Source organism: Pinus tabuliformis, chromosome 5_1 (assembly GCF_031772625.1).
Source record: "Pinus tabuliformis cultivar Carrire ecotype Pingquan chromosome 5_1, CPIR1, whole genome shotgun sequence".
In the NCBI taxonomy this organism is placed as follows: domain Eukaryota; kingdom Viridiplantae; phylum Streptophyta; class Pinopsida; order Pinales; family Pinaceae; genus Pinus; species Pinus tabuliformis.
Window position 1 is genome coordinate 58,307,065 of NC_142305.1, and position 27,812 is coordinate 58,334,876.

The window sequence follows — 27,812 nt, forward strand, 5'->3', positions numbered from 1 at the left end:
TTTATAGTTAGATTTCCATTTTTTAAATTAGATTTTAAGTTTAAAATTATTTTAGATTTTTTCATTTTTATTTAAAAAAAAAAAAAATTGAAAAAAGCATAAAAGAAAAATTTGTGGAAATTTTTCTTCGTCAGATCCAGTTATTTTCGGGAATTATCATCTTTCATGCTGAGATCTAAATTTTCAAGTCGAGATACGAAATTGATATCTAGTTAATGATTTACGATTCTCGTGGTGTTTTAAGGCATTTATCTCTTCAAAATTTTCAGTTGCTGGATATCGTTTTGGTCATGTGATTTAGTTGATACCTTTCGATGACAAATGATTGCTGTTCACGATTTACGTTTCTATATCATCTAACAAGTAATCATCTTAACCATAATCTCTTAAGGCACTAGTCTGCTAAATTAATTAAATCTTTTTAGTGCTTATCTTAATCGTATCTCGTGTCTCCCAACCAACTGGTCGACAGTTGGCCTCATCATCTCACAGGGACTACCCCCCTTAGCCGCGGGAGACAGGCTTAAACGGAGGGATCGGGGATCAGAGTGACAGCCCCCGGTCTGAGCGTTGTCGTGTCAATCTGCGCGACAACATTTTTTGGCGTCGTTGCCGGGCAAATTGTTTTCTCGGCGTTTCAACGACAATCTTTCTTCTCATTTTCATCTTTTCATCTGGCCCGGCAACGCCAACATTTTTTGGCGCCGTTGCCGGGGACAGATTTTTTCTGTTCCTGGAGTTTCATCGACATTCATCTTCTTATCTTTCTCATCTCTCATTTGAGCTGGCAGATTCAACGTTTGAGGTTATCATTTGGATCTTTTATTGCCTTATTTCTTCGGTGTGTTTCTTGTTTGGGTGGCGACTCCGTTTTCTTATTTTTTCCCAGACAAGAAGCCTCCCGCATATCTGTTTGTTGATTACTTCTTGGATCTTGGAATCAGATTTATTGTTCAAGTGGCGACTCCACTTCTTTCATCTTTTGATTTTCTTGAGCAGAGATCTAGTTCTATTATCCATTTCATCCCTTATTGTTCATCATGGATTATTCATTTAAACCATGTCATTTTACTGATAATCTCCATGATCTTCTGAAAGAGGCCATTTCTAAATTATTTAAGTTCTCGGGTGGTGATTCGGTCACTATTAGACAGCATTTAAACAGGTTTACTTGCGTAATGATCATATATTGTAGACTTCCTCAATATAATCATGAAGATTTCAAGATGCGTCTATTTGTCCATTCTCTAGAGGGTGATGCCTTGAATTGGTTTAATAATTTTCCTAATGATTTTTTCACTTCTTTACAAGACATTCTCAATGCTTTTAAAGATAGATATGATAGTCCAAATAGCTTGCCTTCTACCTCTAAAATTGTGCAAAAGAAAGAAAGTAATCTTATAAAAAATCCAGCTGTTGAAGAAAGTTTTCAAGATCAAAATGTGTTATCCACCGGAAATATCGCAGACCAAGTTCATGATAGTGAAAAATCAGGGACAAATGACAATGAAAAGGAAGAGCAAAAGCAAATTATACAAGAACTAATGATGCTGGTAAAAAATATGGAGGCTAATCAAACTAATTATGCCAATGACGTGAGAACTTTGTGCACCCACCTTGAAAAACGTAATAGGGAGATAGAGATTATGCAAAATCAGCATGCTAAAGAAATTGAGGCCATGAAGACTAATCATGAAACATAAATTAGATTCATGCAAAGCAAGATGTCAGGCTTAGAAGAAAATATGGCGACCATGAAAACTGATCATGATAGGGAAATTGATTCTATGCAAAACAAGTTATTAATTATGGATCATCAGTTGGCCACTATGCAAGCAAATCATAAAGAAGAAATAAACTCTATACAGTATTTCTTGATGAACTTAAAGGAAAAGACCGATAAAGTAATAAAAGATATGGAAGAAGACCATGCCAGGCAAATCAGTGATTTAAAGGTTGAACACTCTAGTCAGATGGATGTCACTAAAATACAGGTTCAAAAGTTTCAACAATCGTCAGAGGATAAGAGAAACCAGGGGACATCAACAGATCAGGAGCCTTCTCATTTGTCACAACAAGTTCCATCTTATTATGAGAAGGTCATTGGTTCGAATGAAAGATGGTTAATTGAAGGTGATCCAGATAGACTTAAAAATGATAAAGATCAGATGCAAGATAAAGAAAGACATGTCACACATATCTTACATACTTCATCTGATAGCTTTGAAACAGAAAGTTCCATGTCATCAGTGATACAGCCTGCCACAAAGAAAAAGCGCAAGAGAAAGAGAATGAGAAGAAGATTTCATGCATCAGATGGCCGTGAGCAGCTTGATTTTCGGATAGGAAAAAGTTCTACCATATGCAAAATTGGACATGGTACATCCGACAAGCAGCCGACAGATTTGCCTGAAAGCAGGCAAATGCTCAGTATACACTATATTGAAAACATCTAATGCCATGGGGCATCCTTTGTATCGTATTTCTAACCCTACTTGTTTTTTTCGCATTTCATTTCTGTTTTAGGATTAGATTTACTTTTCTAGATAGTTAATAAATGAAGAGCTTTTATCTTTCCTGTGCTTAATGTATATGATGATTTTTTGGATGGACGCTACTTATTTTTGTGTTGTATGGATGCAGATTCTGGATTCTCACATTCCTGCAAGCAGCAACGTGTCCCCAAGTGGAGCCAGATGTTGACCACTACTGGTCAACTTCCCATGCAGTACACCCTCTTTTCTTGGCAGAAAGGGGTAGCACCTGATCAGCGTGTTCGTGCCATCCTGCAGTCATCAGCAGCTTAATCATTTTGATTGTAAACCCAGTCTGCATGTATTAATTGTAAATAATCTTAGCAGACATGAGTCGTGTATGTGAATTGCCTAGGTGGACCTAACTTTCTAGTGGTAATCTACGTCCCGGAAGGTTTTTTGTCTCACCGATCCATGGATCGGTAGAGTTTTCCTTCAAACCTGACCCCAAAGCCGGGATGGATTTTGTCATTGGAATTTTAGGAGAATCCTAGTGTGTTGATCTGCTAGATTATAGTTGTGTCGCAAAACTGGGTGATTTGTGAGGGTCTGTATTAACTGGGTTTGTCCCCTTGAGATGTAAATTGTAAAAGTCATTATGTAATGTGTCTTGAGGGTTAGAAAATGTTTTAAATCCCCTCATGAGTCCTAAGTCCTAGGTCCTAGGTGATGTTTCCGAAGGCTTAGTTCGATGATCCATTTAATAAAATAATAAAAAATCATAAAATAAACAAAAACCCTAAAATAATAAAATAATAATATTTTAAGTGAATGCATGCAAAATATTATTTTAATAATAAGTTAACAATTTCGACGGATGAGATTAATAGATGTCTTGATCCTCATCGATGGTCGAGATCATTTCGACATGGATCACTCGAACTAGCCGTTGGGATCATTTCCTTTATATAGGGTGCTAGGGGTCATTTCAGAGGCGAATAAGATCTGTGAATCTGGTACTGAAGAAGCTCTCTTGTAAATCTGTTTCTGGTTAATAAAAGAAGACTTTGGGGTCCATATCTTGCTGGTGTTACTCTCTTGAAATGCTGTGAGATTGTTTAATTTTCTGCATATGTTATTTTCAGCCATTAATAATAGCTTTTTGTAGAGTATTGTGACCACATGTATCTTGTTCACTTGCTAGGGTTTGAGTGCTGTTAGGGTTTCTGGAGTAATGACAGGTATCTCCATTACTTTTTGAGATCTAGCAGCATTTTTGCCCTCTTTACTGATGGTTGTTTTGAGTTGTGCAGAAAACTCTTTCTGAAGAAGATTATTGGGCGTTCGAGGAAGTTCTCGGCTGAACCAGCCAACTCCCACAAGCATTTTTTGCTGAGCCCAGTTGGATTTGATCCTAGGTCTATCATTCGGTTTATTTTTCTAATTTGCATGAGAGATTTTCTGAAGTTCTTCACAGTGAAAATCTGAAATCTTTATTTCTTTAAAATATTTCCGTTCTTATTGCTGAATCTGGCTGTTAAGGGGCCAAATCTGTAAATTATATAAGCTGATCTAGGGTTTCATATTTTTGCTTTATGCAGTTTTCATTAGGGTTTAGGATTTTTTTTTTTTTGGTTAGTTTCCGGCATATATTATTTTAGGCTTTCTTTTCTTTTTGCAGGTACAGAATTAGCTTTTCGGTAGCAAGGGTTTTGCTGAATGCGTTAAGGGAAAAGCACTTCCACTTCTATATACCTCAGCGTGATCCTGTGTTAGCGCCGTAATTTCAGATGCTTATTGCATAAAAAGAAAAAGAAAGAAGGAGACAACAAAGGCGCTTAGATTTCGCTCAAATTTCTCCATTGAAAGCAAAAGCAAAACCGATCCAAGACAGAATTGCTCAGCATTCATCTGCCGTCAAAATCCTTTGCTGCGTTGTGTGTGGAGGTGGATTTGAAGTCGCCAGGGTTACGGTGCCTCTTTTCTTCATCGGCTATGAGCGTATTACTGTTCTGGTTGCAAACCCTCAGCTCTGCGTTCAAGTGAAAAGTATTGATATTCGGCGTGGAAGCTCCAGACCCGCGTGCAGCCTGCCAGTCAATAAACGAGGGGATTCAAAGAAAGTTATTCAAAAAAATCGATTTCAAATAGGTTTCTGGCCGCCGACAGTCGCAGTGAGAAGCTCAGATCTCAAAATCGAATTCATCCTGTAAAATCTCAGAAACGAGCTGCGCCATTGACTGCGTCTTTTTGGGAGATTTCTCTGTCGTTTATGCTCTTGTGATAACGCCATCGGGCTAGTAAATTCATGTGTTTGGCATGAGGTGGCATCAAGAAGCATTTTTTTTTGTCTCATCGTGAATACGATTGCGCTGTTGGCAATCTCTCCAAGTCACAGTTTCACTGCATCTGCCATCGACCTGCGTCAATCCGTCGAGTTCACCTCCGTCTGCAATTTTCAAACAACTCACGCGGGCCAAGTGACTCACGAGTTTTGCGTGAGGTGATTTCTGAATATGCGTTGAATATTTTTCTCCATTGAGCGCCAGGTACGAAATCCGTTTATCGAATCCCTCCAACGTGTATCGCAGGTTTAGTTTCTTATTTTTAGGCTCACGGATGTATGCGTTGGTCTCTTTAGGTTTAGTTTTTTTTGTATATATTCATTTCGTTATAAACAATAGACTTTAGACCTTTTCATTAGATTTAGATTTAAATTTTTTTTATAGTTTTGTTTTATATTTAAAATAGATTTTAATTTTAGATTTTAAATTAGCGTAGATTTTAATTAGATCTTAATTTATATTTAGTTTAGGATTTTGTTATTAGAGTTTTGGTTTTAAATTATGTTTAGAATAGATTAAAGTTTTATGTTTTTTTTAGATTTTTAGTTTTCATTTTTATAATATTAAAAAATAAAAAAAAAATAAAAAGAAAAAAGATTTATTTATAAAAATTTTAACCTTAGTTTTTTTTATAATTAGATTTTAGAACTTAGACTTGGTTAGATTAATTTTATTTTATGTTTTAGAATTTAATGTTTTATAGTTAGATTTCCATTTTTTAAATTAGATTTTAAGTTTAAAATTATTTTAGATTTTTTCATTTTTATTTAAAAAAAAAAAAAAAAAAAAAAAAATTTGAAAAAAGCATAAAAAAAAAAAAATTGTGGAAATTTTTCTTCGTCAGATCCAGTTATTTTCGGGAATTATCATCTTTCATGCTGAGATCTAAATTTTCAAGTCGAGATACGAAATTGATATCTAGTTAATGATTTACGATTCTCGTGGTGTTTTAAGGCATTTATCTCTTCAAAATTTTCAGTTGTTGGATATCGTTTTGGTCATGTGATTTAGCTGATACCTTTCGATGACAAATGATTGCTGTTCACGATTTACGTTTCTATATCATCTAACAAGTAATCATCTTAACCATAATCTCTTAAGGCATTGGTCTGCTAAATTAATTAAATCTTTTTAGTGCTTATCTTAATCGTATCTCGTGTCTCCCAACCAACTGGTCGACAGTTGGCCTCATCATCTCACAGGGACTACCCCCCTTAGCCGCGGGAGACAGGCTTAAACGGAGGGATCGGGGATCAGAGTGACAGCCCCCGGTCTGAGCGTTGTCGTGTCAATCTGCGCGACAACATTTTTTGGCGTCGTTGCCGGGCAAATTGTTTTCTCGGCGTTTCAACGACAATCTTTCTTCTCATTTTCATCTTTTCATCTGGCCCGGCAACGCCAACATTTTTTGGCGCCGTTGCCGGGGACAGATTTTTTCTGTTCCTGGAGTTTCATCGACATTCATCTTCTCATCTTTCTCATCTCTCATTTGAGCTGGCAGATTCAACGTTTGAGGTTATCATTTGGATCTTTTATTGCCTTATTTCTTCGGTGTGTTTCTTGTTTGGGTGGCGACTCCGTTTTCTTATTTTTTCCCAGACAAGAAGCCTCCCGCATATCTGTTTGTTGATTACTTCTTGGATCTTGGAATCAGATTTATTGTTCAAGTGGCGACTCCACTTCTTTCATCTTTTGATTTTCTTGAGCAGAGATCTAGTTCTATTATCCATTTCATCCCTTATTGTTCATCATGGATTATTCATTTAAACCATGTCATTTTACTGATAATCTCCATGATCTTCCGAAAGAGGCCATTTCTAAATTATTTAAGTTCTCGGGTGGTGATTCGGTCGCTATTAGACAGCATTTAAACAGGTTTACTTGTGTAATGATCATATATTGTAGACTTCCTCAATATAATCATGAAGATTTCAAGATGCGTCTATTTGTCTATTCTTTAGAGGGTGATGCCTTGAATTGGTTTAATAATTTTCCTAATGATTTTTTCACTTCTTTACAAGACATTCTCAATGCTTTTAAAGATAGATATGATAGTCCAAACAGCTTGCCTTCTACCTCTAAAATTGTGCAAAAGAAAGAAAATAATCTTATAAAAAATCCAGCTGTTGAAGAAAGTTTTCAAGATCAAAATGTGTTATCCACCGAAAATATCGCAGACCAAGTTCATGATAGTGAAAAATCAGGGACAAATGACAATGAAAAGGAAGAGCAAAAGCAAATTATACAAGAACTAATGATGTTGGTAAAAAATATGGAGGCTAATCAAACTAATTATGTCAATGATGTGAGAACTGTGCACCCACCTTGAAAAACGTAATAGGGAGATAGAGATTATGCAAAATCAACATGCTAAAGAAATTGAGGCCATGAAGACTAATCATGAAACAGAAATTAGATTCATGCAAAGCAAGATGTCAGGCTTAGAAGAAAATATGGCGACCATGAACACTGATCATGATAGGGAAATTGATTCTATGCAAAACAAGTTATTAATTATGGATCATCAGTTGGCCACTATGCAAGCAAATCAGAAAGAAGAAATAAACTCTATACAGTATTTCTTGATGAACTTAAAGGAAAAGACCGATAAAGTAATAAAAGATATGGAAGAAGACCATGCCAGGCAAATCAGTGATTTAAAGGTTGAACACTCTAGTCAGATGGATGTCACTAAAATACAGGTTCAAAAGTTTCAACAATCGTCAGAGGATAAGAGAAACCAGGGGACATCAACAGATCAGGAGCCTTCTCATTTGTCACAACAAGTTCCATCTTATTATGAGAAGGTCATTGGTTCGAATGAAAGATGGTTAATTGAAGGTGATCCAGATAGACTTAAAAATGATAAAGATCAGATGCAAGATAAAGAAAGACATGTCACGCATATCTTACATACTTCATCTGATAGCTTTGAAACAGAAAGTTCCATGTCATCAGTGATACAGCCTGCCACAAAGAAAAAGCGCAAGAGAAAGAGAGTGAGAAGAAGATTTCATGCATCAGATGGCCGTGAGCAGCTTGATTTTCGGATAGGAAAAAGTCCTACCATATGCAAAATTGGACATGGTACATCCGACAAGCAGCCGACAGATTTGCCTGAAAGCAGGCAAATGCTCAGTATACACTATATTGAAAACATTTGATGCCATGGGGCATCCTTTGTATCGTATTTCTAACCCTACTTGTTTTTTTCGCATTTCATTTCTGTTTTAGGATTAGATTTACTTTTCTAGATAGTTAATAAATGAAGAGCTTTTCTCTTTCTTGTGCTTAATGTATATGATGATTTTTTGGATGGACGCTACTTATTTTTGTGTTGTATGGATGCAGATTCTGGATTCTCACATTCCTGCAAGCAGCAACGTGTCCCCAAGTGGAGCCAGATGTTGACCACTACTGGTCAACTTCCCATGCAGTACACCCTTTTTTCTTGGCAGAAAGGGGTAGCACCTGATCAGCATGTCCGTGCCATCCTGCAGTCATCAGCAGCTTAATCATTTATTGTAAACCCAGTCTGCATGTATTAATTGTAAATAATCTTAGCAGACATGAGTCGTGTATGTGAATTGCCTAGGTGGACCTAACTTTCTAGTGGTAATCTACGTCCCGGAAGGTTTTTTGTCTCACCGATCCATGGATCGGCAGAGTTTTCCTTCAAACCTGACCCCAAAGCCGGGATGGATTTTGTCATTGGAATTTTAGGAGAATCCTAGTGTGTTGATCTGCTAGATTATAGTTGTGTCGCAGAACTGGGTGATTTGTGAGGGTCTGTATTAACTGGGTTTGTCCCCTTGAGATGTAAATTGTAAAAGTCATTATGTAATGTGTCTTGAGGGTTAGAAAATGTTTTAAATCCCCTCATGAGTCCTAAGTCCTAGGTCCTAGGTGATGTTTCCGAAGGCTTAGTTCGATGATCCATTTAATAAAATAATAAAAAATCATAAAATAAACAAAAACCCTAAAATAATAAAATAATAATATTTTAAATGAATGCATGCAAAATATTATTTTAATAATAAGTTAACAATTTCGACGGATGAGATTAATAGATGTCTTGATCCTCATCGACGGTCGAGATCATTTCGACATGGATCACTCGAACTAGCCGTTGGGATCATTTCCTTTATATAGGGTGCTAGGGGTCATTTCAGAGGCGAATAAGATCTGTGAGTCTGGTACTGAAGAAGCTCTCTTGTAAATCTGTTTCTGGTTAATAAAAAAAGACTTTGGGGTCCATATCTTGCTGGTGTTACTCTCTTGAAATGTTGTGAGATTGTTTAATTTTCTGCATATGTTATTTTCAGCCATTAATAATAGCTTTTTGTAGAGTATTGTGAGCACAGGTATCTTGTTCACTTGCTAGGGTTTGAGTGCTGTTAGGGTTTCTGGAGTAATGGCAGGTATCTCCATTACTTTTTGAGATCTAGTAGCATTTTTGCCCTCTTTACTGATGGTTGTTTTGAGTTGTGCAGAAAACTCTTTCTGAAGAAGATTAGTCGGCGTTCAGGGAAGTTCTCGGCTGAACCAGCCAACTCCCACAAGCATTTTTTGCTGAGCCCAGTTGGATTTGATCCTGGGTCTATCATTCGGTTTATTTTTCTAATTTGCATGAGAGATTTTCTGAAGTTCTTCACAGTGAAAATCTGAAATCTTTATTTCTTTAAAATATTTCCGTTCTTATTGCTGAATCTGGCTGTTAAGGGGCCAAATCTGTAAATTATATAAGCTGATCTAGGGTTTCATATTTTTGCTTTATGCAGTTTTCATTAGGGTTTAGGATTTTTTTTTTTTGGTTAGTTTCCGGCATATATTATTTTAGGCTTTCTTTTCTTTTTGCAGGTACAGGATTAGCTTTTCGGTAGCAAGGGTTTTGCTGAATGCGTTAAGGGAAAAGCACTTCCACTTCTATTTACCTCAGCGTGATCCTGTGTTAGCGCCGTAATTTCAGATGCTTATTGCATAAAAAGAAAAAGAAAGAAGGAGACAGCAAAGGCGCTTAGATTTCGCTCAAATTTCTCCATTGAAAGCAAAAGCAAAACCGATCCAAGACAGAATTGCTCAGCATTCATCTGCCGTCAAAATCCTTTGCTGCGTTGTGTGTGGAGGTGGATTTGAAGTCGCCAGGGTTACGGTGCCTCTTTTCTTCATCGGCTATGAGCGTATTACTGTTCTGTTTGCAAACCCTCCGCTCTGCGTTCAAGTGAAAAGGATTGATATTCGGCGTGGAAGCTCCAGACCCGCGTGCAGCCTGCCAGTCAATAAACGAGGGGATTCAAAGAAAGTTATTCAAAAAAATCGATTTCAAATAGGTTTCTGGCCGCCGACAGTCGCAGTGAGAAGCTCAGATCTCAAAATCGAATTCATCCTGTAAAATCTCAGAAACGAGCTGCGCCATTGACTGTGTCTTTTTGGGAGATTTCTCTGTCGTTTATGCTCTTGTGATAACGCCATCGGGCTAGTAAATTCATGTGTTTGGCATGAGGTGGCATCAAGAAGCATTTTTTTTTGTCTCATCGTGAATACGATTGCGCTGTTGGCAATCTCTCCAAGTCACAGTTTCACTGCATCTGCCATCGACCTGCGTCAATCCGTCGAGTTCACCTCCGTCTGCAATTTTCAAACAACTCACGCGGGCCAAGTGACTCACGAGTTTTGCGTGAGGTGATTTCTGAATGTGCGTTGAATATTTTTCTCCATTGAGCGCCAGGTACGAAATCCGTTTATCGAATCCCTCCAACGTGTATCGCAGGTTTAGTTTCTTATTTTTAGGCTCACGGATGTATGCGTTGGTCTCTTTAGGTTTAGTTTTTTTTGTATATATTCATTTCGTTATAAACAATAGACTTTAGACCTTTTCATTAGATTTAGATTTAAATTTTTTTTATAGTTTTGTTTTATATTTAAAATAGATTTTAATTTTAGATTTTAAATTAGCGTAGATTTTAATTAGATCTTAATTTATATTTAGTTTAGGATTTTGTTATTAGAGTTTTGGTTTTAAATTATGTTTAGAATAGATTAAAGTTTTATGTTTTTTTTTAGATTTTTAGTTTTCATTTTTATAATATTAAAAAATAAAAAATGAAAAAAGATTTATTTATAAAAATTTTAGCCTTAGTTTTTTTTTATAATTAGATTTTAGAACTTAGACTTGGTTAGATTAATTTTATTTTATGTTTTAGAATGTAATGTTTTATAGTTAGATTTCCATTTTTTAAATTAGATTTTAAGTTTAAAATTATTTTAGATTTTTTCATTTTTATTTAAAAAAAAAAATGAAAAAAGCATAAAAAAAAATTTGTGGAAATTTTTCTTCGTCAGATCCAGTTATTTTCGGGAATTATCATCTTTCATGCTGAGATCTAAATTTTCAAGTCGAGATACGAAATTGATATCTAGTTAATGATTTACGATTCTCGTGGTGTTTTAAGGCATTTATCTCTTCAAAATTTTCAGTTGTTGGATATCGTTTTGGTCATGTGATTTAGCTGATACCTTTCGATGACAAATGATTGCTGTTCACGATTTACATTTCTATATCATCTAACAAGTAATCATCTTAACCATAATCTCTTAAGGCACTGGTCTGCTAAATTAATTAAATCTTTTTAGTGCTTATCTTAATCGTATCTCGTGTCTCCCAACCAACTGGTCGACAGTTGGCCTCATCATCTCACAGGGACTACCCCCCTTAGCCGCGGGAGACAGGCTTAAACGGAGGGATCGGGGATCAGAGTGACAGCCCCCGGTCTGAGCGTTGTCGTGTCAATCTGTGCAACAACACCACTCTTGAGTCAGCTTCTTCTCTCCCTTGACTATCAAGCATTTTCACCAATCTGTTGTCTTGAATTGGAGTTGATGCCTTTGATAACTCAACTTCTACTTCTAGTTCGCTCCTCTTTCTTGCTTCTTGAACAATCCTTGGCTCAACGCTATCAGACATGCGAGGATTGGTAGTGCCTATTGATTTGGGGTAGCATCGGATGTGCTCTAGCCATGAAAATTGGTGGAGAGGCTAAAGCACATGAGATCTCCAAGACCCATAAATGGTTTGGGCAGATTCTAACCAGTTTGGGAGATATTAAAATAATTAATATTTTTAATGAAGTTCTTAAGTCTAAACTTAGGAAAAATAAAATATTAATGGGTATTAATATAAAATTGGGTTAGAAGGGTCCAAAAGTCATGGATTAAGCCAAATCTAATCTTAGCCGTTGATTAGAGATTTAATCTTGGCCGTTGATGGACCAACGAGAAAAGTATAAGAAGAGGCTTGAGGGTCAGTTGGAGAACACACTGAGGGAGACCAGTCAGTTCGATTTCTGGAGCGAGGTTAGCTGAGAAATTCTAACTAGTGGTCTGGAGAGCAGCAAGAGACAACAAGTATGGAGCAGAGAGTCTTGAACAACGCCAAGAGACTAGCGCAGAGGTTGGAGAGGCAGACGTAGAGCCTCTCAGTTATACGCAGAGGCAACAACAGACTGCGCAGTCACTGGAGGGCCTGCGTGGGTGACGCAGAGAGGCAGGGGTTGACGCAAAGTGTTTGGGAGCTACGCAGAGGTCAGCCAGGCTGACATAGAGACTGGAGAAGTGCTGGAGAATTTTCTCTCTGTTGGGTAAGCCAGTTTGGCACCCTCTTGTACTGAAGAATCGCTGAATAATAAAATCCTCCCTTGCTGCACTGGTTTTCCCACATTGGGTTTTTCCGGGGACTGTTGTCCAAAATATCTGTGTCGATTCTTGTGCATGTGTTTGTTTCTGTATTATGGTGTGATATCTGCAACATAATTTATTTTAATGTTTATTGAAGGAATTTCATAAATAACTTATTGGAAAATAAGTAGGTAAAGTAAATCAGTTGTTGCAATGATAGATTTTTCACAGTGCCCATGCCAATTTTGCTTTTTTGATCCTTCAACCTTTGAACATCATCGCTCTCTTTCTTGAATCTAGCCCTCATCTCTGCATTTTTGGTATGTGCACACACATCAATACCCTTCATCTCTTCATGCAAAATGTGAACCTTCACTCTTGTGTAAGAGCCCTTGAAGGTCTTTTCATTTTTGCACAAGTTGTACTTCCATTCCCATGTACCACCGAAACCCATCTGCTTCACTTTGGTAACATACTTCCATAGAGGATAGTATTCTTGCTGCCTGCTTGCTTGAGTGGCTTTAGGGGCACTTGAAACACAACTTTGTGAAGCCATGATTGCTGCAAAATTACAATAATACAAAATGAAAAACTCACCCAATCTAGAGGCACTACTTTGAGAAGCCATGAATGATGCAAAATTAGGAAATGAAAACTCACCAAACTAGCTGCTGGCCGCACTCTTCCTCTTGCTGCCCACGCTCCAAAACACAAACAAACTCCTTGTTGCTGCTATAGGAAGCTCTTCTTGCAAAACAATGTGTGAGAAATGAGTGAATGGAGTGCCTATTTAAAGAAAAGAAGAGGCTCATAGGGTTTCTAGAGAGTTCTATTCTTTTCATCTTCTAGAGAATTCCATTTGTAATTTATTTATTAAATTTAGCTAACGGCCACATAAAAATTAATTTAATAGTGTGTTTTGGTGCTAGATGGGGCCCACGCCCTTTTTCGACAAGTTGAGATGGCCGAAAAAGGCTAAATAAATAAATAATTATTTTCCATCGTTGAAACTCGGCCTATTGGGCTGAAACTTCGCCAAAATGTTGTCGGCCGTACTGTCCTGCGTTTCGAAATCGCGAAATGCTGTACGGTACGACCGGTAGTGTTTCAACTGTGTTTTGGCGTTTCATTGCATCCTCGGTACTGGTATGCCACCAAAATAGGCGTTTCCTGCAACATAGGTCTATATATATCCATACCTGTAGCAACTCATTTTGGAGAGGATGAATTGGACATATGCCTGTAGCAGCCTATGCAAAGAGACCGAATTGGCTTAAGGATTACATTTACATCATTCAACCCAAGTTCTGTCAGTAGGTGTTCGTTCCAGTGTTGCACACATCGCGATCGGGATTTAATCGGCGCCGGGAAAAAAGCGGAAAAAATCGTTAAAATCGGGAAAAAATCGGAAAAAAGCGGGAAAAAATCGTTTGGCACAAATTGAAAAAAAATTGAAAAAAAATGAATATTTTTGTGCCAAACGATTTTTTCCCGCTTTTTTCCGATTTTTTCCCGATTTTTCCGATTTTTTCCCGATTTTTCCGATTTTTTCCCGATTTTTTCAAAAAATCGCGATTTTTTCGATAAAAATCGCTATAAAAAAAAGGGGCGATTTTTTCGATAAAAATCGCGCTTTGAATCGGCAAAATTAAAAAATCGCGATTTTATCGCGATGTGTGCAACACTGGTTCGTTCCAGGTGTTTCCTTTCCATTGGCATTGTAAACATGATAATTAATTTCAGATTGGAAATCTTTCTTCAATGCCCTTGTAAAACAGTGTTTATGCTCTCAATTATAGATCTGATTTGCCTCAGAATTATGGCTGTTCCCTCTCAAGTTTGATGCACAAATTATATAATACAATTCCGTGTTGTCTATAGAAGTGTTTGGATACAAATTGTCTTATGTCATTTATTTCATACACTGTGTGGAATATAAAGACCATGCCATCCTAGTTCATCAATATTTTATCTTTACCATGTAAATCTCGTTATTTTCCGAGTATTTTATGAAACATCAGTTGCTGGTAGGGAGTTGGCTTCACCATTTGTTTGGCATTTTATGATTGCCTTCAGTGCCAATAATAATCTACCCCTACAATAGTGTGTGGTAATGTGTTTGACAAATTCTCACACAAAAAGGGAGCATTAAAACTCAAAATATTTATTGGCCATTTAGGATCTTTTCCTATTGGAAATATTACATTGGTATCACAGCATGATCTTGGTCAGCTGTGGGGAAGCTAGCAAGGTCATGGAGGTGTTAGACATACATGCTCAGTGATTGGTCAATTTATGGACAGGCTAATGATGCAAAAAAGGGATCATGGGTGAGTTGGTGAGGCAGAACCAACGAAGTTGAGGCATGACTAGGAGATTCTAGAGCTGATGTGATAACTGGCGAGCATACCAATACAAAACATGCAGGGCACCAAACCTCCTCAAAAAGAGTGGACAGGACAGGAACAGTTAGAGGGTGAGACCAGGAGGCACTTCTGTTGCTGGAGACCTGGCTTTAGATATCGGGAGCTTGAGGAGGAGGTTGAGCATGAGGCTGAGGGCACGCAGGATTATGAGGAGCACGTAGATACACCCAATGTGACGCAGGAGTCACCCTTATTGGAGATTCCTTTGATAGCCATTGTTGACACATTGGTGGAGATAGTTGAGCATACACCTATAGGGCCATCTGTTGATGAGGTGCTAGAGGTACCCACCATTGATGAGGTGCCAAGAGACAAAGATACCCGCCGCCGTTGACGAGGTGGCGAGAGGCACATCCAACGTTGATGAGGTGCTAGGACTCGCAATGTTGCGAACATCAACATCGGGATAAAATCGGCAAGGGTTCAGAAAAACAAAAAATCGTAAAACCGAGAAAAAATTGGCAAAAATCAGCAAAATTAAGATACCATAAAAATATCTTTAAAAATAAGCAAACATCGACTATGCCAAAAAATCGTGATTTCGAGATAAAATTGGGATGTTATCGAGATGTTAGCAACACTGGCTAGGAGACACAAAGGTACCCAGAGTTGTGACCGAGTTTACAGATGTTCGCTGCCCACATTAATTTCATCAGCTCCAGGCCAACCTTCTGGCATTGAAAAAGAAGGCCACGATAGTCCAAGAGACCATTCTACATTAGAACAAGGAGTTGGATGGCATGAGAGCGGTTTGTGCCAAGTCAGCGGCCAAGCTGAGTTGCGTTGGGGAACAACTGGATTCCCTAATGGTACAACTAAAGGAGTACAGATTGGAGTGTCGGAGCAACCCTCTTCAGGCATACATAGATGGGGCTTGCAACATTGTTGGGTTATCTCTGCGTATTGGAGAGAAAGAGGCAGAGTTACCTAGACAAACCTCATGTGTTGACCAGTTCAGTGAGTTGAGGCAACATGAGTTGCGCAGGGTGCAACATTTGCATGTTGGGGTTGTTGCATGTATAGGTACACGTGCATTCAATCCTTCCCTTGTGATTGGATGGCAAGAGATTCTGAGTTGGTACTTGGTGGAGTGGGCTAGGATTATGAAGATGGTAGCGGACAAGGGTGAAGCTCAGCAAGAGTTTCCATACACTAGGGATACTGGAAGCCTAGACTGGGATTGGGATCCAAGTGGGACTACTTATCATTTACCAGATACGCTAGTTGACGATGACATTGGTGGTATAGTTGACCTAGTGGTTGAGTGCATGCATTTGCGAGGGGAGTTTTAGTTAGCACCAGTGGCCAATTAGTTTATGTACAGACTCCTTGGGTAGCATCGGATGTGCTCTAGCCACGAAATTTGGTGGAGAGGTTGGGGCACATGAGATCTCCAATACCCAGAAAAGGTTTGGGAAAATTCTAAACAGATTAGGAGCTTTTAAAATAATTAATATTTTTAATGGAGTCCCTAAGCCTAAATTTAAGGAAAATAAAATATTAATATGAATTTGTGTTAGAATGGTCCAAAAGACATGGATCAAGCCAGATCTAATCTTAGCCGTTGATTAGGGACTTAATCTCCGCCATTGAGATGTCAATAGGAAAAGTATAAGAGGAGGTTTGAGGGTCACTTGGAGAACACACCAGATGATTAGTCATTCTATTCTCTAGAGCAGGGTTTGCTAAGAGAGATAGAATCAGTGATCGGGAGAGCAGCTGAGGGGCATTGAGTACAAAGAAACAGAGAAGGCAGAGATTGTGCCGGGAGAGCAACGCAACATCCAGGGAGAATGACGCAGAGCTAGCAAGGGGTCACGCAGGGCCACGCAAAGGCAACCAAGTGCTGCGTAGAGCACCAGAGAGGCCAGCATAGCTGACATAGAGGCTCCCAGAGTTGATGCAGGGCCTCTTGGGGCTAACGCGGGCCAAGAAAGGCTGACGTAGGGCTAGCGTGAGACAGAGAGGGGCTGACGCAAGTCTAGATTGGGAAGATGTTGGGGTTGCAGGAGCAGTTTTGTGCCGCCGGAAGGATTTTCCGGGGTTTCAACCAAGAGATTTCTCTCAAACTGTGAGGTATAGCTGCTAAGGAAATTCTCTGTTGTAGGTCAGTTTTGGCACTCAGATTGTATTCTGATATTGTTTAATAAGAAAACCCTCAGATAGCTGCACCAGTTTTCCTGCATTGTGTTTTTCCGGGGACATTGGTCCAAAAATAATGGTGTGATGTGGTGTGTTTGTTCTTGTTTCTTTTAGTTGCTGATCTGTAATATGTTGAGCATGCACTGGTGTTTATGTTCAATATTTACTTTGTAAATAACTTGTTAAAGGAAAATTAACAGGTAGGTAGGAATAAATCAGAAGAAGTGCATGATGGGTTTCTAAACTAAGTAAACTTAGAAACTTCAACATGGTATCGGAGCGAGATTGCAGATTACAGGAGGACTAAAAGACAAAAGCCGAGCGGAGAAATAGTAGCAGAAACAGATGTCCCAAGGTCACAAAAGTTGTTTCTAGTAGTGCAGAAGCCAAGGAAGTGTGACGCAGAGCCAGCTAGAGCCATGTAGAAGAAGCTGGGAATTGCGCAGAGCCCCAAAGAGGCCAACATTGTTGACGCAGAGCGCCAGAGGGCTGACGCAGGGCATTCCAGGGCTAACCCAGACCCATCCAGGGTGACGTAGAGCCAGCGTGAGGTAGAAAGATGCTGATGCAATTCACAGAGAGGCAGTTGTTGGGGTCTAGAAGGCTGCAGGAATATTGCAGAGTGGAGCTGGTGAGGTACTATAGTCAGAACAGTCCCTAACAAAGCAGGGCTAGAGGAGTTGTTTCCGAGGGTTTCTAGCCGAGGAACCTGGATCAACAGTGCAGTTGCATAAGACGATCAGAGTAGGGGGCATCTCGACAAGCGGAAAAAGGATTTCTAGGAGGGAAATCAGGTCTCAGAGGGAGTCCAGAAGAGAACTTCCAGACGGGAAGTAGAGACTTAGAGTCGTCGAACAGAGAACTTCTAGGAGGGAAGTAGAGGAGCGTCATGGCACTACACGGGGTAAGAGACCGAGATAGACTGGACGGAGCATCGAACTTTGCAGTCTGGAAGCCCAGAATCTTATCAGTGCTTGACAGGAATCATGTCAAGAACTTAGCCTTGAAGACAATAGCTATCCCAGTCGACCCAAATGATAATGACAAGTACGAAGAGGCAATGGCGAGGGCCAAGTGCATTATTTTTGATGGGGTCAAGGATCATGTGGTACCACATATAGCCGAGAAGGAAACGACAGTTGAGATGTGGGAGGCTCTCAAGAACCTGTACCAACATACTTTTGTGCAGAGAAGAATGATGCTCGAGAACCGGATAAGGTCGTATCAGATGAAGAAGGGTCAAACGATTGACTCTTTCTTCGGAGGACTGAATGAGATTCGAGATCAGTTGACTGCTATAGGAGCGACACCGGATCAAGAGCTTATGGTGAGGACAACCTTGAGTGTTGTCTCAGAAGAGTGGGAAGTGTTTGTCCAGAGCATCCTGGGCAGAGGGACTCTCCTACCTTGGGACGAGATGTGGGCAGCTCTTCGCCAGGAAAAGATCAGACGACAGTCAAAGACAGGTAGCAGCAGCAAAGGGATCAAGGTCAAGTAGGAGGAGGATGATGTGGCCCTAGCATCTGAGGGAAAGCAGGAGAAGCGGAAGAAGAAAGATCTCTCCAAGATCAAGTGCTTCCACTGTGGGGAGATGGGTCATTATGCGACCTCGTGCCCAAGGAAGAAGAGTAAGGGAGAGTCATCCGAGAGTAAGGCAGCGCCAGCACGGGCAAAGAAGGAAGTCTTGACAGACGATGACTGTGCCATGAGTGCACACGCGCCACTTGAGCGGAAGTGGGGAGACATCGAGCTGTAGTCAGGCGGACTACAGGCGATGAGGGGCAGGATCCTCGAGGTACCCAGCCTCTTGGATTATACCTTTGCTATGGGAGCCCTGACGAGGAGTAGCAGGACTGGCTGAGTGGGTAGAGACAGATGCAGATGGAGTAGCAGAGAGATCTACAGTGCAGGAGTCCCGAGATAGCGCAGAGCTAGCAGGCTGCAGCAGTGCGAGAGGCACAGGAGTGTTGCACCAGTGCAGGAAGGCACAGAGAGGTGTGCAATAGTGCAAGATGCAGGGAGTTGTTGCAGTAGTGCAGAGGTTAGAGAGGGAGCACTTGTCAGTGGCAAAGGGAGCTTCAGCATCAGTGGGTGTCTAGCTCAACAGGGAGGTCAGATTGGGAGATTAGTTACTTACATCTCAGTAACTGAGTTGTAGTGCAGCAGTGGGAAGCACGATGCAGCATGATGAGAAGAGGTGCAGTGCAGATGCAGTGTTGGGAGAAAGGACCAGCAGTAGCACGGATGCAGAGGGAGCTATCGTACAGATGCAGCAGTGGCAGTGGCAGAACCATGGGTAGCAGTATAGGAGGCAGCAGTGCAGAGGATTTTGGGCAGGAAGGCCTAGCATCAGCACAGGCACCGATGTCAGATGATCAGAGTAATACTCAGTGAGGAATATTGCTAGAGCACAATCCTTGCTAAGAGGGAGTGTTGATTTGGGGTAGCATCGGATGTGCTCTAGCCACGAAATTTGGTGGAGAGGTTGGGGCACATGAGATCTCCAATACCCAGAAAGGGTTTGGGCAGATTCTAAACAGATTAGGAGATATTAAAATAATTAATATTTTTAATGGAGTCCCTAAGTCTAAACTTAGGGAAAATAAAATATTAATATATATTAATATGAATCTGTGTTAGAATGGTCCAAAAGACATGGATCAAGCCAGATCTAATCTTAGCCGTTGATTAGGGACTTAATCTCGGCCATTGAGATGTCAATAGGAAAAGTATAAGAGGAGGCTTGAGGGTCACTTGGAGAACACACCAGATGATCAGTCATTCTATTCTCTAGAGCGGGGTTTGCTAAGAGAGATAGAATCAGTGATCGAGAGAGCAGCTGAAGGGCATTGAATACAAAGAAACAGAGAAGGCAGAGATTGTGCTGGGAGAGCAGCGCAACTGCTAGGGAGAGTGACACAGAGCCAACAAGGGCTCATGCAAGGCCACGCAGAGGCAGCCAAGTGCTCCGCAGAGCACCAGAGAGGCTAGCATAACTGACGCAAAGGCTCCCAAAGCTAACGCAGGGCCTCTTGGGACTGACGCTGGCCAAGAAAAGCTAACGCAGGGCTAGCGTGAGACAGAGAGGGGCTGATGCAGTCCAGATTGTGCAGATGCTGGGGTTGCAAGAGCAGTTTTGTGCTGCTGGAAGGATTTTATGGGGTTTCAGCTAGGAGATTTCTCTCAAACTGTGAGCTATGGTTGCTAAGGAAATTCTTTGTTGTGTAGGCCAATTTCGGCACCCAGATTGTACTCTGATATTGCTTAATAAGAAAACCCTTAGATAACTGCACCGATTTTCCCGCATTGGGTTTTTCCGGGGACATTGGTCCAAAAATAATGTTGTGGTGTGGTGTGTTTGTTCTTGTTTCTTTTAGTTGCTGATTTGTAATATGTTGAGCATGCACTAGTGTTTATTTTCAATATTTACTTTGTAAATAACTTGTTAAAGGAAAATTAACAAGTAGGTAGGAATAAATCATAAAAAGTGCATGAAGGGTTTCTAAACTAAGTAAACTTAGAAACTTCAACACTACCTATCAGTTACCAAATATGCTAGTTGACAACGACATTGGTGGTATAGTTGACCTAGCGGTTGAGTGCATGCATTCGCTAGGGGAGTTTTAGTCAGCACCAGTGGCCAGTTAGTTTATGGACAGACTCCTTGGGTTTTATTGGTATGATAGTTGTACATTGGATCATAGGATGATCAACATACTCTGGCAAGAGTTTGTTGGAGGAGCTGGCATTGACGGGCCACCCGAAAGTGCCTTGTATGGGGTTGAGGGTTCTCCCTAATTATGTGGGGCACAGTGGTCACAGAGGAGCAACACAGTGGTGGTATCACCACTGGTACATAGGAGGATTCACCTCTCGTGTCTCTTAGGGAGGATTTGGAGGCGGGGCCCATGCATCAAAGTGTATGGTGATGCGACAATGGAGGTGGTGATATCGGTAGGGTGCGGGCCGACGCATACTGTCTCATCTTTAAATCATGGCATCTAGTGGCATGTAGGAGCATACAACATTGAACAGTGGTTTGCAGGTGATGCACAACAGATTGTTGGAGCATCTCCTTTGGAGAGATCTCTTGATGGAGACAACAAACATATCATTAGGTTGGGCTTACCCAAGATCGATGAGGGCACTAGGGAGCATCTCTTAGACATATCCCATTGGGCTCACACACCTATTCCTCCCTCGTATTGTTCACAACCTTTGAGGAATCAATTGTTCCTTGACACTCTCAGCACGACCAATAGGGTGAGGGGAGCTCATCTGAGACAGTTGTATGGGATTTAGTGCACTAGGGAAGAGACCTCTGAGTAGTGGAAAATGGTAAGGGCGCGTGTTGGCAAATGCAGGTTTGGGGATGGGTTGATCTTTTGTAGAGGTAGCACATGCTCCACCTTTGAGCCCACACTTAGGGAGATGCCTGACACCTTTTGGGCGAGATGTTCTGAGGTGCCTCAGGAGCATATACAACGGGTGGTGGACCTTCCTTACAGACAGATGTTTAGGCTCCAGGGAGTATTGGGGAGCGTCTTCAGGAGATAGGATAACAGAGCTCGTTGTGGGGTATGGCAGGCACAGGGTAGTTTTGCATACACCAGATTGATTCATGGTGTATGGAGTCTATATACTGAGTGCATGCAGAGACCAAAGATGTGGCATAGGTGGGTTCCAACAGTCGTCAGGGCTATGCCACAGTAGATCTGGTCATGGGATCTAGGGATTTAGTTGGCTAATAGGACACTCCATTTTGTGATGAGCAGGATCATGGGAGAGGGTGATTTAGTTCACCTTGGGTGTGACACATAGGAGATCATTGATACCTCCATTGTATGGTGTCCTGTTGCTTCTTGGGACCGAGATTGATAGTGGATTGGTAGACATTGACATCATGGAGATGTCTGGGCAAGATGAGCTCGACCTTCGCAGTTATTTTGTCATCAGGGTCTAGGAGGGGAGGATATAGTCTGCGCATGATGGGCAGTCTGTCATAGTCAGAGTAACGTAGCATCAGCATGGTGACACCCTTTTGAGACTAGCATGGGAACCGAGTATCACAGGATTTTGCGGTTCAGCTACCCTCACAGGTGAGCTAGTTTCTACAGGGGGAGATCATTCAGATCTTCCATTGGGTTTTAGTGATTCGCTGATGACATGGGGAACATCACTAGTATGGCAAGATGTTCAGTAGCTAGGAGTGGTTCAGTGGCACATTTGGGACCTTGGCGTTAGCTAGGCCAACTTTTCGAGCAACAACATATTGCTTGAGGACAAACAATTTCTGGTGGGGAGAACTATAATGTTCCCAATTTTTGTGAGTGCAAAATTCACTAAGGAGTTTTGCCAATTTTTGGTGATAATAAATAAAAAGGAGAAAATATTATTTTGTAAGCGAAAAGTGGAAATTATTATTTTTAATGAAGAATGGCGGCAAAGTAATATTTTATTGACGAAGGGAGACAAAGTAATATTTTAATGGAGAATGGCGGCAAATTAATATTTTATTGGAGGATGGAGGAAAATTATTATTTTATTGGAGAATGGCGGCAAAATAATATTTTATTGACAAAGGAGGCAAATGATTATTTTATTTAAAATGGCAGCAAAAGTCTCCTAGTGGGAAATGGGCAATAATAGGGAAAAAGGAGAATCTAGAAGCTAGAAGGAGGCTCAATGGAGAATTATAAATAGCCGAGGGACTCAATTGCAAATCATTCTATTCCTATAATTTCTAATTGATATTGAGAAGAAGCTCAAGCGAGTTTCAAGCAAAAGTCAAAGCTAATTTCGGTGGACTTTGAGTGCCACCTAGTTAGCTCTTGGGGAAGATCATTTCAGATCTTCCATTGATGTTTATTACAAAGGATCTTCAGCATAAGAATCAATATGTTTGGAGGGACTCCAACATTGTGAGTTTAATTTTGTTGCAGAGGTTTATTGCCATCGTGATTCAGTGCTTGCAGGGCTATATTTTCCTAGTTCAAGGGTCGAATGCAATTATTTCTCCAAGAAGATTGAGTACAAAGTTGTGAAGCCAACTTCAAAGTGATTTCTTTGTGACTCCAGCTCCAAATTTTCAAGGCTGAATATCAGCTCCAAATAGGGATGAGTTGCAGAGGTTTAGGAGGCCAAATTATTTGCATCTCAGTAATAGGCCGAACACTTATTTAATTATTCCAGAAATATATTTCCATTGGGACAAATTTTCTATGTTGTAGCAGACCTCTCAAGAAAGGTGAATCGAACTTATCAGATTGCCAGTCACTATCTACAAGGGCCAAAAATTCAAGGAGCAGAGGGTGTAGTATTGAAGATTCAAGCATTATTTTGAAGTGGCCAAGTAGTAGTTTGCATGATGATAATGGTACAAAGACAAGCAGGAAGGAAATCGAATTTGTGGGTCTAGAAGCTTCTGATTTGTGCGTGTATCAGATCTGGAGTTTTCCTTTGATGTCACACTTTCATAGCTATAGCTGCCTTTCTTGAAGTGGCTGAGATGGTTCCTCAAGCATACCTATACCAGCTAATTCAAGGTCTATTTGTAGAGGTTCCTCCAGGCAATTTAGAGAGGGCGAATTGGTCACAAGTATCTTCAATTTCAATATCTGTTAGCTGGTGTAAAAGAGAGGGAAGAATTCAAAGAATAAGGTCACTGTTATATGCATGCTTTAGATCTGAAAATTTTCTTGAGGACGTGTCTATATATATACATACCTGTAGCAACTCATTTCGGAGAGGATGAATTGGACATATGCCTGTAGCAGCCTATGCAAAGAGACCGAATTGACTTAAGGAGTACATTCACATCAGTCAACCCAAGTTCTGTTAGTAGGTGTTCATTCTAGGTGTTTCCTTTCCATTGGCACTGTAAACCTGATAATTAATTTCAGATTGGAAACCATTCTTCAATTGCCTTGTAAAACAGTGATTCTGCTCTCAATTATAGATCTGATTTGCCTCAGGATTTACGGATGTTCTCTCTCAAGTTTGATGCACAAATTATATGATACAATTCTCTATTGTCTATAGAAGTGTTTGCATACAAGTTGTTTTCTGTCAGTTAATTCATTCCCTGTGTGGAATATGAAGGCTATGCCATCCTAGTTCATCAATATTCTATCTTTACCACGTAAATTTCATTATTTTCTGAGTATTTTATGAAACATCAGTTGCTGGTAGGGAGTTGGCTTCACCATTTACTCGGCATTTTATGCTTACCTTCAGTGCCAGTAATAAACTACCCCTACAGCAGTATGTGGTGATGTGTTTTACAGATTATCCAACAGAAAGGGAGCATTAAAACTCAGAAAATTTATTGGCCATTTAGGACCTTTTCCTATTGGGAATATTACAAGTTGAGTTGAAGACCATTGTTAAGGACACTCTTGAAGTCTTGTTGGAGCAACCTCTAGAAGAATTATTGTGCAGACCTTGAAGCCTCTTTGGAGCATTTTTGAAGTCATCATTGGAGTAGCTGTTGAAGAGTTCTTTTTGCAGGCTTGAAGACAGAGTTGGAGCAGACTTGTCAACCCTTATTGAAGATTTGTTGAGCTGATATAGGTCTCTTGTTGGAGCAGACATCCTTGTCTATACTTGGAGTATTATTGAAGACTTTCTTAAAGCATTATTGAAGACATTTTTGAAGCATTTTTTAAGCAAGTATTTCTTGTAAAGTTTTAGTTTGTTGGAGCTTTTAGTTGTTGAGAGGATTGGAGTCCTCATTTTTGACAAAGTTGGAGCTTGGAGTTATTGAGAGGATTGGAGTCCTCAATTTGACCAAGTAAGAGCTTGGATTTGTTCAAGGTTGGAGATATAGGTCTCTTGTTGGAGCAGACATCCTTGTCTATACTTGGAGCATTATTGAAGACTTTCTTAAAGCATTATTGAAGACATTTTTGAAGCATTTTTTAAGCAAGTATTTCTTGTAAAGTTTTGGTTTGTTGGAGCTTTTAGTTGTTGAGAGGATTGGAGTCCTCATTTTTGACAAAGTTGTAGCTTGGAGTTATTGAGAGGATTGGAGTCCTCAATTTGACCAAGTAAGAGCTTGGATTTGTTCAAGGTTGGAGCCTTGAAAAGGCCAGAGGTTTTGTTGTACAAGTTGTAGCTTGATTTATTGTAAAAGAAGGACTTGAGTTCACATTATCTTGATAATAAAAAAAAATTGTTCAAATTCTTGTGTTCTGGTTTAACTTGTGATAAAAATCTTAACTGACATAATATAACAATTGAAAGAAATATTGATTCACCCCTCTTAGTATTTTCAACATTTTATGCAATTGAATTAAGACTTGTTTGAAGGGCTGATCCGCAATACAATCTGAAGCAGTTGTAAGGGGTTTTCTCAGCTGTTGTTGAGGGCCAAGGACAGACCTATATAAGGCCTGTTTTGAGGCTTGTTGAGAAGCTATTGAAGGACAGATTAGGAGCATCTTCAAGGGGAGATAATTTGACAAATTCTGAAGCAAACAATGATAGGGAAGGCATACTTTGGCAATAGACTTGTGTTAACTTTCTCATGAAAGCTAAGGTATGAACCGAAGCATTTATCCTTGTTAATTGTTCATCCTATATTTGAAATATTTAGTGAAGTGTTGTGACGAGTTTGGACAGAAGAGTAATAGCAGACCTCCGGCAGTATTCAAGAAGCAGTCCTAAACTTTTGATCTCTGTAAAGTGACAGCTTGACAAAGTTTGTTGATTGAAATTCCATTGTATTCATCTTGTGATTTGAGAACATATCAGCAGAAACAACAGTGAAGTTTCATTTATATATCATTGTAAGTTTCTATCTTCTATTTTCATGGTGGTTGGGTGGTGCAAGGCAGAGATTGAAGTCTCCTTCAGGTTGGAGCCCGAGAACACTTCAGGGTGGTAGGGTGGTGCTAGGGCAAGTGTTGGAATTTCTAAGTCTGACATGTTAGAAACCTTTCATGCACTTTATGATTTATTCCTATCTACTTGTTCTATTAATTAACATGTTATTTACCATGTAAATACTGGAAATAAATACAAGTACATGCTCAACACATTACAGATCATCAACTGAAGGAAATAGAAACAAGCACACAAGTGACACCGTTGTTTTTGGACTAATGTCCTTGGAAAAACCCAATGCGGGAAAACCGGTGCAGCTATCTGAGTGTTTGATTTATTAAGCAGTTTCAGAATACAATCTGGGTGCCAAATCCGGCTCACCCAACAGAGAAAAATCTCGGCAGTAGTACCTTTCTACTTGGAAGCAGATATTCCGGCTGAACCCCAGATAAACACTTCGGCAGCCCCACAGCTCCAATCTGCCCCATGAAACCCCAGCTTCAACCTCTCTCTGGCCTAGCGTTAGCCTGGCGTCACTCTGGCTTGGCCTGTGTCAGTCCTCTGGCCCTTTGCGTCACCCATGCTAGCCCTCTCAGGCACTGCGTCAGCCCTTTGGCCCTGGGTGAACCCTTGGCCGCTTCTGCGTCCCTCTCTCCGGTTACTACGCTGATCCTCTTGGTGCTATCTTTGCCTCTCTGCTTCTGTATTCACTGCCCCTCAGCTGCAACTCTGATCACTCTCTCAACTTTCTCAGCAAACCCAGCCTTAGAAAGTCGAAATCTTTATCTCTTGGTGTGTTCTCCAAGTGACCCTCGACCCTCCTCTTATACTTTTCTTGTTGACACATCAACGACCGAGATTAAGTCCTTAATCAACGACTAAGATTAGATCTGGCTTGATCTATGACTTTTGGACCATTCTAACATAGTCTTATATTAATTCACATTAATATTTTATTTTCCCTAAGTTTAGACTTAGGGACTCCATTAAAAATATTAAATATTTTAATATCTCCCAAACTATTTAGAATCTGCCCAAACCATTTCTGGGCATTGGAGATCTCATGTGCTTTAGCCTCTCCACTAATTTTCATGGCTAGAGCACATCTGATGCTACCCTAAATCAACAATATCTCTTAGCGAGGACTATGCTTAGTAATACTCCTCATTGAGTATCACCCTGATCATCCGACATCGGTCCCTATGCTGATGCTAGCCCTGTTGCCCATCATCTGCACTATTGCATCCTGTACTGCTACCCATGGCCTTGCCATTGCCACTGCTGCATCCGTACTGCAACTCCCTTTGCATTCGTGCTACTGCCCATGGCCCTGCCACTACCACTATTGCATCTACACTGCAACCCCTCTCATCATGCTGCCTATAGCACTACCACTGCTAATTGTTGCACTGCAACTCAGTTATTGAGAAGTAAGTAACTGACCTCTCGACTCTGACATCTCCGTCAAGCTAGAAACACTCCTAATGCTGAAGCTCCCTCTGTCACTGACAACTACTTCCTCTCTGATCTTTGCGCTATTGCGACAACTCTGTGCATCTTGCATTGTTGCACACCTCTGTGCCATCTTGCACTAGTGCAACACTCCCGTGCTTCTCGCACTGCTGCCTCACGTTGTCCTGAAAATCCTGCACTGTAGCTCCCTCTGTCGCTCCATCCGCATCTGTCTCTCCTGACATTCGCCAGTACTGCTACTACTCTTCGGGGCTCCTATAGCAAGGTTTAATCCAAGAGGCTGGGTACCTCGAGGATCGTGCCCGTCATTGCCTGTAGTCTGTCTGACTGCAGCTTGATGTCTCCCCACTTCTGCTCAAGTGGTGTGTGTGCACTCATGGCATAGTCATCGTCTGTCTCCACTTCCTTCTCTGCCCTTGCTGGTGAAACCTTGGTCTCGGAGGCCTCTCCCT

At 40.4% G+C, this 27,812-nt stretch overlaps 1 protein-coding gene across 5 annotated transcripts in view; it reads left to right on the forward strand.

The window, feature by feature from the left end:
• The window catches only part of UREF (urease accessory protein F), a 75,338-nt gene that overhangs the window by 37,647 nt on the left and 9,879 nt on the right, over window positions 1–27,812 (forward strand). Inside the window, exon 1 of one of the 5 annotated variants that reach the window (XM_089431717.1) lies at window positions 4,160–5,023. The exons of 3 other annotated variants lie outside the window; for them this stretch is intronic. Coding sequence is in view for 1 of the 2 variants with exons in the window: in XM_089431714.1 (XP_089287840.1) it covers window positions 10,513–10,547 (35 nt within the window). In the remaining variant the exon portion in view is untranslated. Of the gene's footprint in view, window positions 1–4,159; window positions 5,024–9,804; window positions 10,548–27,812 lie in introns of those variants that run through there. One more of the 5 variants, XM_089431714.1, reaches the window with a different exon arrangement.